General features: G+C 36.8%; 2 protein-coding genes across 5 annotated transcripts; one reads left to right on the top strand and one right to left on the bottom strand.

Annotated features, from left to right (window-relative positions):
• Positions 1-722: 722 nt before the first annotated feature.
• On the bottom strand, positions 723-9,702 carry LOC117333407 (phosphatidylinositol N-acetylglucosaminyltransferase subunit Q-like). Of its 2 annotated transcripts, XM_033892699.1 has the most exons (10): positions 9,668-9,702; positions 7,380-7,920; positions 6,886-7,014; positions 5,774-5,894; positions 5,467-5,593; positions 4,779-4,932; positions 4,140-4,332; positions 3,761-3,875; positions 3,383-3,447; positions 723-3,219 (listed from the first exon to the last, which is right to left on the bottom strand). In XM_033892699.1, exons 2-10 carry the CDS (start codon positions 7,913-7,915, stop codon positions 3,052-3,054), a joined length of 1,608 nt encoding a protein of 535 aa, XP_033748590.1. In that variant the 5' UTR covers positions 7,916-7,920; positions 9,668-9,702; the 3' UTR covers positions 723-3,051. The 2 variants fall into 2 exon arrangements, with proteins under 2 accessions (XP_033748590.1, XP_033748596.1); XM_033892705.1 differs by lacking the exon at positions 3,761-3,875 and having other exon boundaries at positions 3,063-3,219.
• LOC117333465 (UDP-galactose/UDP-glucose transporter 7-like) lies at positions 7,048-18,305 on the top strand. 3 transcript variants are annotated; one of them, XM_033892787.1, is made up of 4 exons: positions 7,048-7,083; positions 9,854-9,885; positions 16,580-17,061; positions 17,304-18,305. In XM_033892787.1, the coding sequence occupies exons 1-4, from the start codon at positions 7,063-7,065 to the stop codon at positions 17,990-17,992; spliced, it is 1,224 nt and encodes a 407-aa protein (XP_033748678.1). In that variant the 5' UTR covers positions 7,048-7,062; the 3' UTR covers positions 17,993-18,305. The 3 variants fall into 3 exon arrangements, with proteins under 3 accessions (XP_033748678.1, XP_033748663.1, XP_033748670.1); XM_033892772.1 differs by lacking the exon at positions 7,048-7,083 and having other exon boundaries at positions 9,809-9,885; XM_033892779.1 differs by lacking the exons at positions 7,048-7,083; positions 9,854-9,885 and adding an exon at positions 16,019-16,364.

The following is an 18,305-nucleotide window of genomic DNA, read 5'->3' as shown; positions in this document are numbered from 1 at the left end:
CGATTACTATAGTCTATGTTCATTCACCGATAAAAAAAACGGTCGAACAACAATTCGGTCCAAGAGACTGATAAATTATATAAAAGATAAGTATACAGTGTAAATCTTAAACGTGTATATGACACTGGCTGAATGAAAATGATAATGGATATGGTAACGGACCTCAATAGTCAATACAAGTGATTGGGTTAAATTGATAATTACTGTACAATGTGGAAGAGAACACCACCAAACATCTTAATCTTGTCTGGTCCCTTTTGTCTTCCATGGCGCGATAGTTCAAGGATCTTAATATTTGAAGTTGACATTGAATGACAACCTGGGAATCCCAAATCAAGACGTTTAACCATTTGGACGGAAAGATGTTCTCCTATGAGGAACTTCGGGCCAAATGGCTGGAATAGTTTTATTTAGTGATATCTACAGCGTCACTTATAATGGGTGGAAATCACCAACCGTTTCTCAGTCAAACTAACAAAAAGACGTTAGCAATTTATGCTTCAGATGGTATTTCAGAAAGGTTCGTAAAAGACTTATCTATGTTAAACACAAGGTCCGTTCAAGAATAGACTTGTCACACATCACCCTCGATACTCTACAGTCGCTCTCTGCATCTCTTGCCATGACAAAACTGGTGCCAGTGGAAAACTGATCAATTGCGAACAGGATTCAGGGTATTTAGTTTGACATGTAATACAGTATAAAAATAACATCTTTCCGTGTTTAATTCTGTTCTTTAAGAACGTTTATTTTTATTTTGTTTAAATTTTAATTCCTGAGGCTCAGCCTAATTATCAGACACCGCACAAGTTGACATTGTGTAATGTCGGCAAACGTTTATACAGAATACACATGTTATATTGTAAATATGTTTTTCTCTATACATCATGTCAATATGTGAAAAGAGAATAAAATTAATTTGAATTTGAATTTGTTGTAGCAGTGTTTGGCAGTGTTTCTTTCAAAGACATACCAGGTGATTCTCTTAGGCAGGGTTTGACCTATGCAAACGCCATACGCTTTCATGTCCAGCACAAAAAGTCTCTCGTCAACATACACATTAAGTGTTTCGCCCATCTTTGAACGAGTCTCAGTTTTGATAAACAAACATGCATCTTCTTTGCAATGGAAGGTGTCTATTTCATAATCAAACAAATGGGTCTCTTCGATCAATAAAATTTGTATCCTTTATTTATGGAAACAAGAGTTGCGTTTCTTCCATCCATGGAAATAGAAGGTGCCCCTCGGGCCCCATCCATGGACAAATCGGCCCCTCCCGTCCATGGGAATATGAGTTGTCCTCCCATCCACGGAATATGAAGTGCTAATCCCAGCCATGGAAATATGAGGTGCCCCTGCTATCCATGGAAATATGAGGTGCCCCTGCTATCCATTGGAATATGAGGCGTTTCTCCCATCCTGAAAATATGAGATGCCCCTCCCATCCTGATAATTGGAGGTGCCCTCCCATGCATAGAAATATGAGGTGCCCCTCCCATCAATGGAAATATGAGGTGCCCCTCCAATCCATGGAAATATGAGGTGCCCCTCCAATCCATGGAAATATAAGGTGTTCCTCTCATCCTGAAAATATTAAGTGCCCTAACATCCATGGAAATATGAGGTGCCCCTCTGATCCTGATAATATGAGGTGCACCTCTAATCCATGGAAAAATAAGTGCCCCCCAAATACAAGGAAATTTGAGGTGTTCCTCTCATCCTGGAAATATGAGATGCCCTCCCAGCCATGGAAATATGAGGTGCCCCTTCCATTCATGTAAATATGAGGTGCCCCTCCAATCCAAAGAAATAAGGGGTACCCTACCATCCATGGAAACATGAGGTGCCCCTCCCATCCATGGAAATATAAGGTGCCCTACCAACTATAGAAATATGAGGTGCCCCTCCCATCAATGGAAATATGAGGTGCCCCTCTAATCCATGGAAATATGATGTGCCCCTTCCGTCTATGTCAACATCAGGTGTCCCTCCAAATCCATGTCAACATCAGGTGTCCCTTCAAATCCATGTCAACATCAGGTGTTCCTCCAAATCCATGTCAACATCAGGTGTCTCTCCCAATCCATGTCAACATCAGGTGTCCCTCCAAATCCATGTCAACATCAGGTGTCCCTTCAAATCCATGTCAACATCAGGTGTCCCAATCCATGTCAACATCAGGTGTCCCTCCCAATCCATGTCAACAGGTGTCCCTTCAAATCCATGTCAACATCAGGTGTCCCTCCAAATCCATGTCAACATCAGGTGTTCCTCTAAATCCATGTCAACATCAGTTGTCCCTCCCAATCCATGTCAACAGGTGTCCCTTCAAATCCATGTCAACATCAGGTGTCCCTCCAAATCCATGTCAACAGGTGTCCCTTCAAATCCATGTCAACATCAGGTGTCCCTCTAAATCTATGTCAACATCAGGTGTCCCTTCAAATCCATGTCAACATCAGGTGTCCCTCCCAATCCATGTCAACATCAGGTGTCCCTCCAAATCCATGTCCACATCAGGTGTCCCTTCAAATCCATGTCAACATCAGGTGCCCCATCCATGGAAATATGAGGTGCCCCTCCCATACATGGAAATATGAGGTGCCCCTCCCATACATGGAAATATGAGGTGCCCCTCCCATACATGGAAATATGAGGTGCCCCTCCCATCAATGGAAATTAAAGATGTCCCTCTCATCCTTGAAATATGAGGTACTCCTCCCATCTATGAACAATCTATGGAAATATAGAGTGCTTCTCCCATCAATGTAAGTATGACCAGGTACTGTACCCCTTCTATATATGGTAATATGAGGCACCTTATCCATGTCACCATCAATCTGAACATGAAGAGTCTTTTCCATCCAACCGAGTTGTGCCTCTTCTGTCCATGGTCACACAAGTGGTCTTTTTCCATCTAAGGACATATTAAATGTCTCCTCCATCCATAGAAACATGAGTAATCATTTTTGCAAGGATTCTTCTCCGTCCCTGGTTTCTTTCAACAAGAACGGTCTCTGATGATACATCTTGGGTCAATCACTTTATACTTCACTGAGCTTTGTCTCTGTTGATGCCGTTAAGGTCTATCCATGGACACACCAGGTGTCCCTTAAAAAGACTAGTGACAAAAGATCCCCAACTTTCAGTGACATCCTTCTTTCTTTTACATAGCTGACGACTTAAGTTAAGTAGTTTGTAGAAAGATGGTGGGGTAACCTGTGAAAAAAAATGTCAGATCTGAGATATTGTATACAAAAGGCACCAAAAGGCCTGTAGCTGCTACCAGAGAATCAATATATCATTTTCATGAAAACATTGACATTTTTGAAAATCTTTGGACAAATTATCCTCTTTTTGACAAAAAGAAGAAAAAACTTACTTGCATGGAAAATATGCAGTCACCATTTTCCTTGTCTGATGGTATTGCGTTGAACACAATGTTATCTGGAATTACAAATACAGGAGAACTTTTCAATGGATTGAACTCCTGTAAGAGTTTGTTCCCTTTAACTGTAACAATGGCCCTAAGCTGAGGTGGGAATTTGCATGATAGGGTACTTATTCCAAACTAATGCTACCAGAATTTAGTTCTGAGGTTTGATTAAAAATAATTCAAATTCAAGGCCAGAGATATTACACAGGCAGATTAGTAGGCAGATTGTCACAAATATTACACAGGCAGATTAGTAGGCAGATTGTCACAAAAGAATTAATGACAAAAATTTTACCAGGCTGGTATGATTGGGTGGAAACATACCTGTCACACTTTTAGGGTGTACAAGCCACAGGCACACGGTATGGACGGTGAAATGATTGAGAAAGTGGACAACATTGGTCAATAAGCCATGAACCAAGAGTGTTAGCAACCTCAACTGGAATATTAAGCGAAAACGACTTTTAATATGGTATCAAAATGTCAGATATCATTATAATGTACCTAAATAAATAAACAAAATAAAAACAAATTGAAATTTTAGAATGGTACTACCTTCATATTACGTTGTGTCATTTATAACATATATGAATACCATAACAAGGCATTTCAATGCATATATCTGCAAAAGTTTCAACCATCAAATATCTAGATAGCTTCAAACTACAAACAAAGATAACGATGAAGATAACTAGTTGCCTACCATGGTGAATACTGTGTAATATAGCATGGTGGTAGGTAGCATAAACAGAAGAACAGTGAAGAGCAATGTCCCGACAAACAGCTGGTCCACGTCAAAGGAGCTGGAATCAACTCGCTGTCGTAGGGTGTTCCACTTTTTACCACGGAACAATCTCCACAGGGCAGACAATGTGTACACCTGCAGACGGTAAAGCCTGGTGAAGAAACAATGTTATACACATCAGCTTTGATGGGAACATGGATGGTATTTGTACATATCGGTTTATTCAAGCACTGAATATTCTTCATTTGACTTCATAGAGAATATGAACGCCAACTGAAAATAAACAAGAGGAGTTAATATGTTTTTTGTTGAATTTGTAGTTTCCATTTGATATTCTATATTATGATTTATACAGACTATGAATATAAAATTAAAAATTATTTATATTTACTATTCATTAAATACTGTGTTTAATCATAGGAGATTTCATCAATTTGTCAATTTCAACATCACCTCAAGTCATCTTTGAATCAGGTATACCAAGTAGATGTATGTAGATAGTAATTTGTATTAAAAATAGAGAGCAATCGTCATTGAAGAGTCAGTTGTATCCACTGAAATATTTAGAATGGTGAAAAATCAGCAGGCAGTGCTCACCTTGCAGCATAGACATAGAAGCAGTAGACATGCAACGTCATCATGGAAACAACGTCCTGAAGTACACATAGCTGGGACGTCAAACCAAGTACACCCACACACAGCAAGTACCATAGCACTCCACTGAGGACAGGATTTAACAGGTACAGGTAACCTAAATATAAAACATAAATACCTAAACAGAGAGTACCACAGCACTCCACTGAGTACAGGATTTAACAGGTACAGGTAACCCCAAACATAACAAAACACATGCATCATCTTACCCTCCACTGCAATATGTCTAAAAAAAAACTCACCTTCCACAAGTGGACAGTTCAAGATATATAAAGTGGATCCGAGACTCACATTTTCTCTGGTAAATAAGATACCAGAAATAGATTTTCCACAGGTAAGTAAGATAACAGAGGTAGATTTCTACCTATGAGACTGACCTTTTATCAGGTTAATAAGATACCAGAAAAAGATTTCCACCGTTGAGACTCACCTTTCATCAGGTAAACAAGATACCAGAGTTAGATTTCCACCTGTGAGACTCAACCTTTCATCAGGTAAATAAGATACCAGAGTTAGATTTCCATCTATGAGACTCAACCTTTCACCAGCTAAATAAGATACCAGAAACATATTTCCTCCTATGAAACTCACCTTCCCTCTATGAAACTCACCTTCCTCCTATGAGACTCACCTTTCCACAAGTAGATGTGATAGACGAAGAAGTGACCAAGGTATTGTGTGAGCTGGTTGTTTAACTTTAGCCCAGCAGGAACCCCCATCAACCACTCCAACAGCAGGGACAGGTTATCAGCTGTTTGCTGTCAATGTAAAAGTGTTCATATATTGAAACGGCTATTTCTCTACAGGAATATACAATTGTATTTAACATACAGGATACAGTATTACAGGTGGCCTAAGATGATACAGTATTACAGGTATGTCATATATCCCTGAGAACTTCTATCTATCAACAATCATAATATCATAGAAATACCTACATCTGCCCAGGATGATACTGATGCTGCGACTATGTCACTGATGTCACTCTGCATCAGGAAATACATAACTGTGACTCCAAGTCCAGTGTCCACAACCTGACGACTGAGGGCATCCATACACCTATAGAACAATGCATCTATGTACATCACATCAAAGAGACAATGAACAATAATAATAAATACATGTATCTCTAAACCCAGAATCCTGTGAATTTTGTATAACTTGTAGAGAAACTATGACTTTAGTGGCGATTTCCATTGATGATTAATTTGTTATCAGAGGAATTGTTGAATAATTTACATTTTCACCTTTCCTTACAATGGCCTTTATGAAATTACTCAGCAGAATTTCCAAATAGATATAATTTCATAAAGCTTGCCAAATCGTCTTAGAAAGCTCACATCTATAATCAATTACTGTACATCCTTCTTATCTGTGTAGACCACCGGACAGTTTTACTAAATAAAATATTGTCTTTGAAATTTTGTTGAATATGCAAACAAATCATTCCAAAAGTTTGGTTGTTTGCTGGGTTAATCTCCTAATGAACGGCCATGGTCATATTTAGGCAAAGTCTTCTATTAGTAGTTGATAGCTACCTCACGATCACTGAACAACATACAGGAGGCCCACTGCATGTCATCCTGAGCAATCAGGGTAAAGTGTCTTGCCCAAGGACATAACCACGACAGCACAGACCAGTCCGTTTCTCAACGTCCTGAGAAACACAAACTGACTTAGGTAGAGAGCGTCCAACCATTCATCTCAGATCTTCACCTGAGGTTGTGTGGCCAGCACTCTTACTAACTGAACAAAGCTAAACAGACAGTTAGAGCATGCTGTACTATAGAGAACACAATCAATGTTACCAGCATAATCTGTTCAATGATAATATCTCTGGGAGTTCAGCTGGAAAATTAAGTATTTATCCATATTAGTTTTTAATTTGTGTCTAATATTAATTCCATAAAATATATAACATATCAAAGTTGCATTTAAGTTGCATTTAAGTTGAATTAAATTCATTTCTCAGTTTATCAAAAATTAATTTCTACATTTTACATTTGTTTAAAAAAAGGGTCACTAACTAAATTTTTTGCACACCACATACCTGAAATGTTGCAGTGGTGTGGGTATCTCACATGTCACTTGTTCGTTTTGTTTACAGCGATTGGATAGTTGGTGAACAAAAGCTGGTGTGTCCAGGACCTGCTTCACAATGCCATAACGTCGGGTAATCCTACAAAGTTAACATACATCTATACATTCAGATAAAAAGACAGCGACAATGGGTCAACTAACTAACCTGGTAATTGGTTTGTAAAATTTCGAAGAAAACACATTATCAATTAATATACAAATGTACATTATACATAATATTACATTGTTTTCTTTGTTTTCTGATATTCCACCAGACATACAAGAAACCTTGAACATATATATTATGTCCAAGATAATAAAAAAAACTTGAAAAGAACTTGCTACTCATATATTTCAAAATGCTTTGTCGCATTTACAATTAATTGGATTTTAATTAATGGCATTTACATGATAGGAGAGATGATTTGGAGACGGTTTTAGAGAAGAAATAAAATCCATCAATACCTGTTATCCAAGGCTAGCTTAAGAAGATGAAAAAGTCCAAACATCTTAATCACACATCTGACAAATACACTGGTTGGAAATATATTATTTTCCTTGTAGTTCAACTTTGTGTTTTGTTGGAATTCTTGTATGTAATTTATAACAGTTTGTAGGATGCCTGTCCTCGATGTTCCTCGGTCTGTTATTCTATCCCTGCAGGTTATAAAATAGGACTTGACAAGGTCATCTGGATTGTAGATGATGCAACTACTAACAACTGAATGCTTTTCAATCACAACATCACATTCCATCTGTCCAGTCAATGACATGTTTAAGTACACAGCAAAGTTGCTGTTCTTGTCATGATAATTCAGATGTGTTTCTGATGACTCCCACCGACCGATTTTATCAGCATTTGTTGATTCCGATTTATCCAATATCCCTGATATGTAAACAAGCTTCAATTGTTCATTGAGCTTCCCACAAAGATGACCTTTGGGAGATGATACGATAGTGTACGGAACAAAAACTTTCCAAATGTCTTCCTGCTTGGCCATCTTTCCTGTAAAAAGGGAATGATTCATTATTCAATCTGTTTGTCTTTCTCAGTTTCATTTCTGAACAGTATCTTTGAGCTCCATTGCACAGATTTCACTCACAACCTATTGTACCACTTAATTTCTCACCAAATAATTACACTAGGAATTTCTGTTAAGTCTGCTGATCAAAAGTCAAGGTTAGAAATAAACAAGAGGCCCAATGGGTCTGTATCGCTCACCTGGCTCTACAGCAAATTTGCAGTTGATTGAGGTCATTTCTACAGATACTATGCCGATAACAACTTTATTCAAATATCAGAGTAAGCTAGGTTTATTCATGTCAATATATTTTCTAGTCCTTCATTCCAGTCCCTGGGCCTCTTGGTTATTGAAAAGAAGTATTTTAAAGATTTTAGCCTATTTGACTCATGTGAACTTGAATGAAGGTCAAGGTCATCTATTTGAACAAACTTGGTAGCCTTTCACCCCAGCATGCTACAGGCCCAATATCAAGTCACTGGGCCTCTTGGTTATTGAGAAGAAGTCGTTTGAATATTATAGGTTATTTGACCAATGTGACCATTATTTTAACAAACTTGGTAGCCCTTCACCCCAGCATGCTACAGGCCTAATATCGAGTCCCTGGGCCTCTTGGTTATTGAGAAGAAGTCGTTGAAGATACAACCTATTTTACCTATGTGACCTTGAATGAAGGTCAAGGGTCATTTATTGAACAAACTTTGTAAGGCCCTTACCCACATGCTACAGGCCAAATATCAAGTCCTGGGCCTCTGTGTTATGGAGAAGAAGTTGTTTGGTTTGTAGCCCTTCACCCCAGCATGCTACAGGCCCAATATCAAGTCCCTGGGCCTCTTGGTTATTGAGAAGAAGTTGTGTGAATGAAAAAGTTGACGCGGGACGGACGGACGGACGCCGGACGCCGCACCACGGCATAAGTTCACTTGCCCTTCGGGCAGGTGAGCTAAAAATTGCATTCGACATGATAAATTGAGTTGATGAAATCATGATGTTTTTGTTCATCACACCATTGCTAATTTCTATAATTTTGTTCTAGTATTTATAATGAGGTTACTGCTGGTGCAATGTAACATTTTAAAACAAGATCATGTCATTTTGAACAAAACTTCAAAGAGTAATTTCTCTACAATTGTTTACAAAACAACATGCATACAGTATACTGTAATATAACAATATTGATACGCCCTTGCAATAATTTTTGTCAAAATGTCAGTTACATAATGACCTGCTTTTAGTGAACAGCATATATCAGCTTCGCATACACACTCACATCCCCTCACACATACATCCACCACACGCACGTGCACACATCCACAGATCTTTTCAGAGAACCAAGTATATGCAAATATTACAGAAATATTATCAGTGATGTTTCTCATTCTGGGGGTCAAAATATAGGACACAATGACCTATTGATATTTGGTATTTTGTCTTCCCAAGATGTACCTATGCACAAATCTTGAATAGGGGAGATCCATATAATACCGTATACACTTGAAATGTTACATCAGCTTTATAAGCTGTTATAGGCCTATACATTTATGTGAAATACAAGAAACAGAATCATGCCAGTGAATACACAGTAATGATAACTATTAAATGTCTCTGGTTTAGCAGAATTGAATTTTGCCAATTCACGTTTAGTCAACATCTGTATTTTCAGATCTGTTCGCCCAAAGAAAGCTACAGATACCGTAGAGTTAGATCATGAATGACCGTTTTCTGACTTACACATGAAAGCTTGGGGTAGACAAACACACTGCGTGACACTCTCAAAAGCTACATAGATTTCAATGTTAAGATCAGAGGTATTCCGAAAGACAACATATTCATAGTCTTAAAAGAGTTTCCTCCATATAGTATCTGTTAAGAGTTTGAAAGATTATTATGACGCTAATTACATTTCCACGTTTCCAGGTAAAAACAGTCTACGACAGTAACCTGCGAGGGTAAGCAAGTTTTGTTATCAATCTTTATCTTAATATGTTGTAGTACTCTTTTGCGGTTTTAATACAACAGTAGAGAGAGATATAAGTTAGGAGGGACTATCGATGTGTGAATGCGTTATACAGGTACATGTAGATCACTATTTATGTTCCTAGTGAGATTCAAATCACATAAATTGCTACTGCGTTAGACAGTAGCTGGCAATCTCGATTACATAATGCTGATCTGCCACACTAATTATCTACTAGGCCTGATTGTAAAGCTAATTACCCTACGGTACTGTCAACTGACTCTAAGGACTGCATATCTAGATATATCAGGGCATCCAGTCGACCATTGAGGGTATACATATTCTAGATCTCCCCAACATCAGATTTGACTCTTGGGTTTGAAGGAACAAGTCAATTTGACAGATGTTATGACCCTTCAGATTCTGAGAAAATGAGAAATAGTCTTCCTCTTGGTTCTTTGGGCCATCAATCCTGATAATTACACCCAAGACTTTGGTTAAAATATTAGTGGATATTATTTTATAATGTAGCGAAATAGCCGGGGAACTATAATCAAAGTCCTGCAGCCCTCGGTAGGTGTCCTCGAGGTAGTGTCAGACACCCGCCACAATACCCGAGTTTAGAAATAAATAGTGTGGGTCGTCGAGAAACACAATTCAACACCGTCGTAAATTTTCAGTCTATATATTCAGCAACATCAGCAGTGTACAGAGCATATATAAATGGCAACACCGCTCTCGCTTTCATCATACATCAGCATACGTAGCAACATCCAGCAAAGTAACACCTAGGCACTCCAACTCGAACTCTCCCTCAAACTTCAACTCACTCCCTGAACTCCACGAACTCCCCCGAGCTCCGCTCTCGCTTTCACCCCTTTTATACCATAACCTTACCGGAGCAGTGCACACCTGTACCAGAGCCTTCCACCCCGGTGACTTAAATGTGTAAATAACAATGTACATAACACTTAGAAAAACAATAAGCTGCGAGTAAATGTTGACCATGTGTAATAAGATGAGGCATCGCTGGAGCTCCCAGATGGGTCCATGCAGCCATTTGTAGTGGGTAATAGCAATGAGAGGCGATTAATACCTCTCTGACAGGGGCAATAAACATGAACAGAGCCGGACAGACGATAACTGCCACGGGTGTGGTGAATTGATTACTTCACGGGATATCATCCCCTGGCTATGGCATGCAAATGTATCAAAAAGTATGTATAATACTTAAGGAAAAAAGATTTTACCTTTAAAGGACAAATATCTTTTTTGCCTTTTTGTGTCTTGTACCTTAACATCAAATGATTTGACTTCAAGTGTAAAATGTTTTATTTACCTTAAGGCCTTTTTTACCTTGAGGTAAAAAAAAATCACATACCAGGTAATGGCAAAAAAAACATTTGTTTCCCTTAGGTCAAAAAACTTTTGCCATTATGTTCATAATGTCAAAATATGCTTATACCTTAAAGGAAATAAATTGAACATAATGGCAAATTTTTTTTATTTCCCTTAAGGTCAAAAAACTTTAGCCATTAATGTACCAATCTTTTAACTGTAAGACTTAGTAAAGTTTCTCATGCTTAATGTTTAAAAATGTTACATGTAACATATGGACAAAATCATTTTGTCATTATGTGACTGATTGCATTTTCATACTAAGGTAAAAAATTTGCTATAGCTACATATCCTCCGAGGCGCGCTACCGCGCGCCACGGGATATGTAGCTAGCTACTGGTATTCATAGCCGCAATGAAATTTAAAAAATCTATTCAATCCATATATAGCAGCTGAACAAGTTTGATTGAAGAATGGTTGTGCTTCCAGTAATACTTTTGAATAAACTTCTTTATGAATATCTACATAGCGTGAACAGATCAAAATAAAATGACACTCATCATCTACTTGGTTTTGGATACAAATTTGACAATATTTACTCTAGGTTTATTATGATACCGACCTTCTTCTTTGCATAACTGAAGAGTTGAAAGTCATTCATATTTAAAACAGCAAGTTTATTGCCACTTGAGGTCAATGCTTTAACCTTTAAGGGCAAAATTTTGCCCTTTAGGTCAAATCTTTTTCCCTTAATATAAGAATTATGTGTATTATTGAATTTATTTTACACTTTGGTGTGCCATACCCAACATGTGGGCATTAAATACAGCAAAAATATGTGATTTGTTGCTAATATTTTAAAAGTGACAGATCTAGAGTAAGGAATAAAATTAAACGAGTCATACAACAGGCCCATATAAATGTTTTGGTCACTCTCCAAGCAAACTCCATTTAGTTTTTAATGCCCTATACACTGATATAAAGATTTCAATTATTTCACGGCTAAAGTAGGTAAATACTTCTATTGTTAATACATGACCAGAAAGAACGATGATGAGTATAAAAGGAAGTATTTTTTGTTACGATTTCTGATGTCACTTGGTATTCTGTCACATTACAAAGATTATAGGATTAAATGAGAGGCGCTCCCCCTGTGACACATTCCCATGAACATAAAGTTCACAAGTACCTGGTATGTATTTGATGGATGCCTCCTGCAACCATCATAATAAAGTTAACACAAACATAGAAATATGCACATGTATGTACAAGTGTTGTTAACAACTCAGATGTGATGAATAAATGGCATTTGTTGTGATTATGACAAAAGGCATTTCATCCATGACATTTTGATAAAAAAATGTTCACATATATCTGTACACTCATCATCATGCTCATATAGTCTTTATTGGTTTTTGAAGCTACATTACAACCACATTGCCATCCATTGGAAAGAAGGGGCCTTTCTGGGGTATAACTAGAAACTATGTCATGACCAAAAGTGTCATATCTGCCACAACATTTTTTGTTCTGGTCATGACAATTAAAAAGTGTTTCGGTCATGATATTTTGATCCAAATGATTTTCCTCAAAAATATTATCAACAATTTCTAATTTTTCAGATAATACCTTTCCAATTCAGCAAAAGTTATGTTAGAATATTCAGTAATAAATTGATACCAGAGATTATTTTCTATGTTGTGGTCATGACTAACCTACAATTTTTAGGTCACCTGAGCCAATGTCTCACCCAGTGACCTATTGAAATGGCCTTTTGTCCATTGTTGTGCATTGACTTTTTCTTGTGATAACTTAAGTAAATAAGAACAGATTTTCATGAAACTTGGTATTCAGCCTTACATCAATAGGATCTTGCATTATATAATTAGATGGGTTAAATTGACAATCGCAAATACATGTAGTAGATACAACTGTAATCTACAGAGTTATGGCCCTATGTAGTTTTATTGCCATTAGACCTTATGGACACAGTAATTTGAACAGATCGTTGTGAAACTTTACATGCTGTCTCATATCAATAAGATCTCAGATTAGCTTGACAATTGGGCTAATTTAACTGTAACTTACAGAGTTATCACCCTTTGTAATGTTACTGCCAATGGACCTGGCTTAGGATACTCAGTTTCACATTGAACTGTCTTACTTATTTTAAAACAATTGCAAAACAAGTTGTAACAACTTATATATATCACTCTTTTTGGCCCTGATAGAAGCATGCAAGGGGTCTTGCTGTTGGAGGAAACCAGAATACCTGGAGAAAACACACATGGTCGGGCAGGTGACCCCCATACCTGTTCACGCATGCGATTGGGAAATCATACCCCTGCTGCCTAGGTGAAAGGGAAGTGCATTACCACTGTGCCACCTGACTACCCTGTTTCTCATTTGTCATACATATATGTAGATTGATTATGACATTATATATTTTGTCATAATTGACCATATCATTTAGATTCTATACTTCATTTGGATTACCTCTTTCAAAAAAAGAAATGAAATAGAAAATCCGGGACATATAATGAGCTCCATAGATAATATATCACAACTTTCTCGATAAATGTTATGCATTAAGACCCGGGCATCTCAGTTATCTGTAATTAGGACAATTTTCAATTGCCGTGAGTCAAACAGTTGTTGAAAACGTGCAAACAGCATGTGTAGCTTGTCTCAACCCTAGGATGAGACAAGAAAATCTCACCTCGGTAAAATTGTGGACATCCCATGTCCAGGGTAAGAGAACAATGCTTCCCATCCTGTCAAATGCAGTCTCTGCACTGTTCACATCAGATTTGTCAGGTTATCACTGTTCACATCAGATTTTTCGGGTTGTCACTGTTCACATCAGATTTTTCAGGTTATCACTGTTCACATCAGATATTTCAGGTTATCACTGTTCACATCAGATTTTTCAGGTTATCACTGTTCACATCAGATTTTTCAGGTTATCACTGTTCACATCAGATTTTTCAGGTTATCACTGTTCACATCAGATTTTTCAGGTTATCACTGTTCACATCAGATTTTTCAGGTTATCACTGTTCACATCAGATATTTCAGGTTATCACTGTTCACATCAGATTTTTCAGGTTATCACTGTTCACATCAGATATTTCAGGTTATCACTGTTCACATCAGATTTTTCAGGTTATCACTGTTCACATCAGATTTTTCAGGTTATCACTGTTCACATCAGATATTTCAGGTTATCACTGTTCACATCAGATATTTCAGGTTATCACTGTTCACATCAGATATTTCAGGTTATCACTGTTCACATCAGATTTTTCAGGTTATCACTGTTCACATCAGATTTTTCAGGTTATCACTGTTCACATCAGATATTTCAGGTTATCACTGTTCACATCAGATTTTTCAGGTTATCACTGTTCACATCAGATATTTCAGGTTATCACTGTTCACATCAGATATTTCAGGTTATCACTGTTCACATCAGATTTTTCAGGTTATCACTGTTCACATCAGATATTTCAGGTTATCACTGTTCACATCAGATATTTCCGGTTATCACTGTTCACATCAGATATTTCCGGTTATCACTGTTCACATCAGATTTTTCAGGTTATCACTGTTCACATCAGATTTTTCAGGTTATCAATATCAATGGCTGCCATTCATGTTTCATATTCAACAGGCTATGCCTATTATGATATATTTTTGTAGCAGACTTCATCGCAAGTTATAGATGTTGTTTTAACATTTCTATTATGATAAAACAATGTGATATAGCTTACTTATTGCAATGATTAAAATGTGAATGCTGAAAACTATGCAGTTAAGTAACTACAGGTAGGTAAATTTTTAAGGGGTGACGTTTAACACATATGCTACAAGCATCGGTTGAGCAGGTTTTTTTAATTGACGCAGTGTAGCTGTTCTATAAGTTAGTGTCGCCATATTGGCTAATATACCCTGTTTGTTGAGCTTGCACAAGGTTTACCTATAGTATTTACACTTATGGCATGCAAAAGTAGTGCTTCTAATTGAGATTTGCTGCATATTTGATCCGAGGATATTACCAGATAGACCATAATGGCTGATAACCTGCTGTTTATAAGTTCAAATGTAAAGATATCATGAATTTTGACGAATAGGGTGAATGTGTATTATGTGTGTACATAAAATTGCAACATAAAAAAGTTGTGACTACCAGTAGGTTTTATATAACCACTCTATGATTTTTTGTATGATTTACCTGGCCTGAATACTTTAAATTCTTTTGCAGAATATTATAATTATAGATAACATGTCTAATTTTTCTTTTCTTTTGCACTTAATTAGCCTGCAATAAATCACAAACATTAACATCAACAGATAGTTGCACCAGAAGATAGTTTAAAAACAGAAAATATTGTACATTTGTATAGGCTGTGAGCAATCCTCAGAAAGTTATGATATAAGCTGATAATTCAAATATTTTCTGACCAAAATGTTATTGTTTTTGTAGTTGAGTAAATACAGGGGTTAATCTAGGATTTGGGGAATACTACCCATTATGAAATTTAGGGGAAATAAAGGGCCATAGTGTCTTGAATTATTCTTTAAACTTAAACATTTTACAGCTATTCTTTGCTATAATTCTAGAAAATATCTTTATGATTCATAATCAATAATAGAAGTTAAACAACCTATACCGGTATATATAGCTATCATATCAGTTTTATTTAATAGATAAAATCAAACTTTACAAATAATTGTTAGTGATAAAGATCTCCCAGAATTCATTTAATTCCAATATATATACATTGAATAAAAGTAATGAAATTGTTTTGCACAACATTAGAAGTTGAAGTTTTTTTAAAAAACTGAAAAACAGTGATGATGTTTTTCTTCTTTTAGTCTTATCAAACTTGTTAGAACTTTTTACTAACTTGACCTATCTGCAATTTATCAGACCTGTCCTAAGGTCACACAGCTTTCCCTGAAACATCACATCAATCTTATGTATAACATTAGCCTGGAGGTCATATATACCTAGTAAAGTTCTGAAGTGTATCACTAATTCCATTTGACCAGCTGACCTTTAGTTGTGGCAAACATGTTACATGTAACTTCCTTAATAGGAAAGAGGAATCAAAGGATTCTTGCTACTGTGTAAATGATAATTTATTGACTTATTGATTGGTTCAAATTGAAATACCTGCATATATATTTTAGTGTACACAGGGACTTAATGGCAGAAATCAATATTTTTATAATTCATATATAGACCATGGGTTGGGGATTTGTGCCAAATCCTTGTGTACATCTTAAAAATAGATTAACTACATGTAATATAACTGATAAATGTATTTCATTTTCTGTTTCAGACTTCGAAATTCTGCCAAGATGTTGTGCCCTGAAATTCTGTCGGGCTACAAGCATCTAACCTCCACATTCACAGGCACAGCTGCAGCTTTCTTCTATGGCACTTGTTCCGTCTCCATGGCATTTATAAACAAAACATTGATGACCACGTTTGATTTTGACTACCCTGTCTTCATCATGGTCATGCAGATGATTTTCACAATCTGCCTCTTGGAGCTGCTTAGCATTTTACATCTAATACATTTACCTAGATACACACTACAACGGGGTAAGATGTTTTTTCTTCCTGCTTTGTTTTATGGTGTAAATTCCATTTTGGGACTTAATGCACTTGGTCACATGAACGTGGCAATGTATGGAGTGTTAAAACGATGTGTACCCTTGGCAACTATGTTCCTGTCCGTGCTGATTCTTAAGAAGGGCTACCCCTCCAGGGTTACCATTACATCTGTGCTTCTCATTACTGGAGGATGTGTCATAGCAAGTAAGTAACATGTAGATGTGAATCATAATATACCAAATGATATACAAATGTAGTACAGATTTCAATTGTTATCACATATTCTGATAAACAGTTCCATATTTAACTGTACTGCTGTAGGTGACATTAATGTCATTTGAATGTAAACTAGTGACAATCATTGCACAATAGTCATAGCCTGTTTTGCTAGTGTTCCAATTGAATATTCAGAACTGAATAGTAGCTAATACTGAAATGTTTTGTAGGTTACGGTGACCTGAAGTTTAACCTGTATGCCTACACTTGTGGTGCTTTGAGTAACCTGACCCATTCTCTTTACCTATTGCTGGTTCAGAAGGTCACAGAAAAGGATCTGACCACTGTGGAAACGCTTCAACTAAACAGCTTCAATACTCTTCCCTTCCTTACAGCTTACAGTGTCTTCAGTGGTGAAATTAACGAGGTGATGCAGTATAAGCAGGCCAAGAATGTAGCATTTATTGTGCTGTTTTTCGCGACTATAAGTATAGGATGTATGTTAAACTACTCATTGTTTTTATGTACAAGTTTGACGTCGGCATTAACAACAAGTGTAGTCGGTGGGGTGAAGGCCTTGATGCAGACTGTATTCGGAATGTTTACATTTGGCGGAATTAGTCACAACTTGGCTACTTACTTAGGGATCACAGTCAACATGTCAGGGAGCATCATGTATTTATATGGAAAGTACAAGGAAGGCAAACAACGAGCAACTATGGGAGGAATATTACACAAGGTCATTAGCGTTTCTACTGCCGAAGATTTCAAAGATCTTGCTAATGGGAACGGAACCATTAGATATACAAGGGAAGCAGAAAATTCTGAACGTCTACACTCAATAAAGGAAGAAAATTCAGATCATGAGTCCTTCAGCGAATCTTCAATTAGTAAATTTTCGCTTGATTCGAGAAGTTGATGGCTAATATAAAATAGTTAAATCAGATTGAAATCCGCATTGAAATCAGCATTCTGTTAATAATTAGGGGGCTATAGCCTCAAAGCAATATTTAGAAATTTGCATGGTGATATTTACAATAAACACATTCCAGAATTTTCTCTACCAATCAATGTGAATGTTCTATAATTTAAGAGCATTATTGTACTATTTTTTTTTTATTTACTTTAATTTTTATCAGTAACTTATAAGAAATAATGGCTGTGCATCATTCTTTATATTCTTATATAGAGGATAAATGATTTCCTGTTGAATAAAGCATATTTTCACTCAA

Source organism: Pecten maximus, chromosome 1, assembly GCF_902652985.1.
Source record: "Pecten maximus chromosome 1, xPecMax1.1, whole genome shotgun sequence".
NCBI lineage: Eukaryota > Metazoa > Mollusca > Bivalvia > Pectinida > Pectinidae > Pecten > Pecten maximus.
This window is presented reverse-complemented; position numbering and strand designations above follow the sequence as displayed.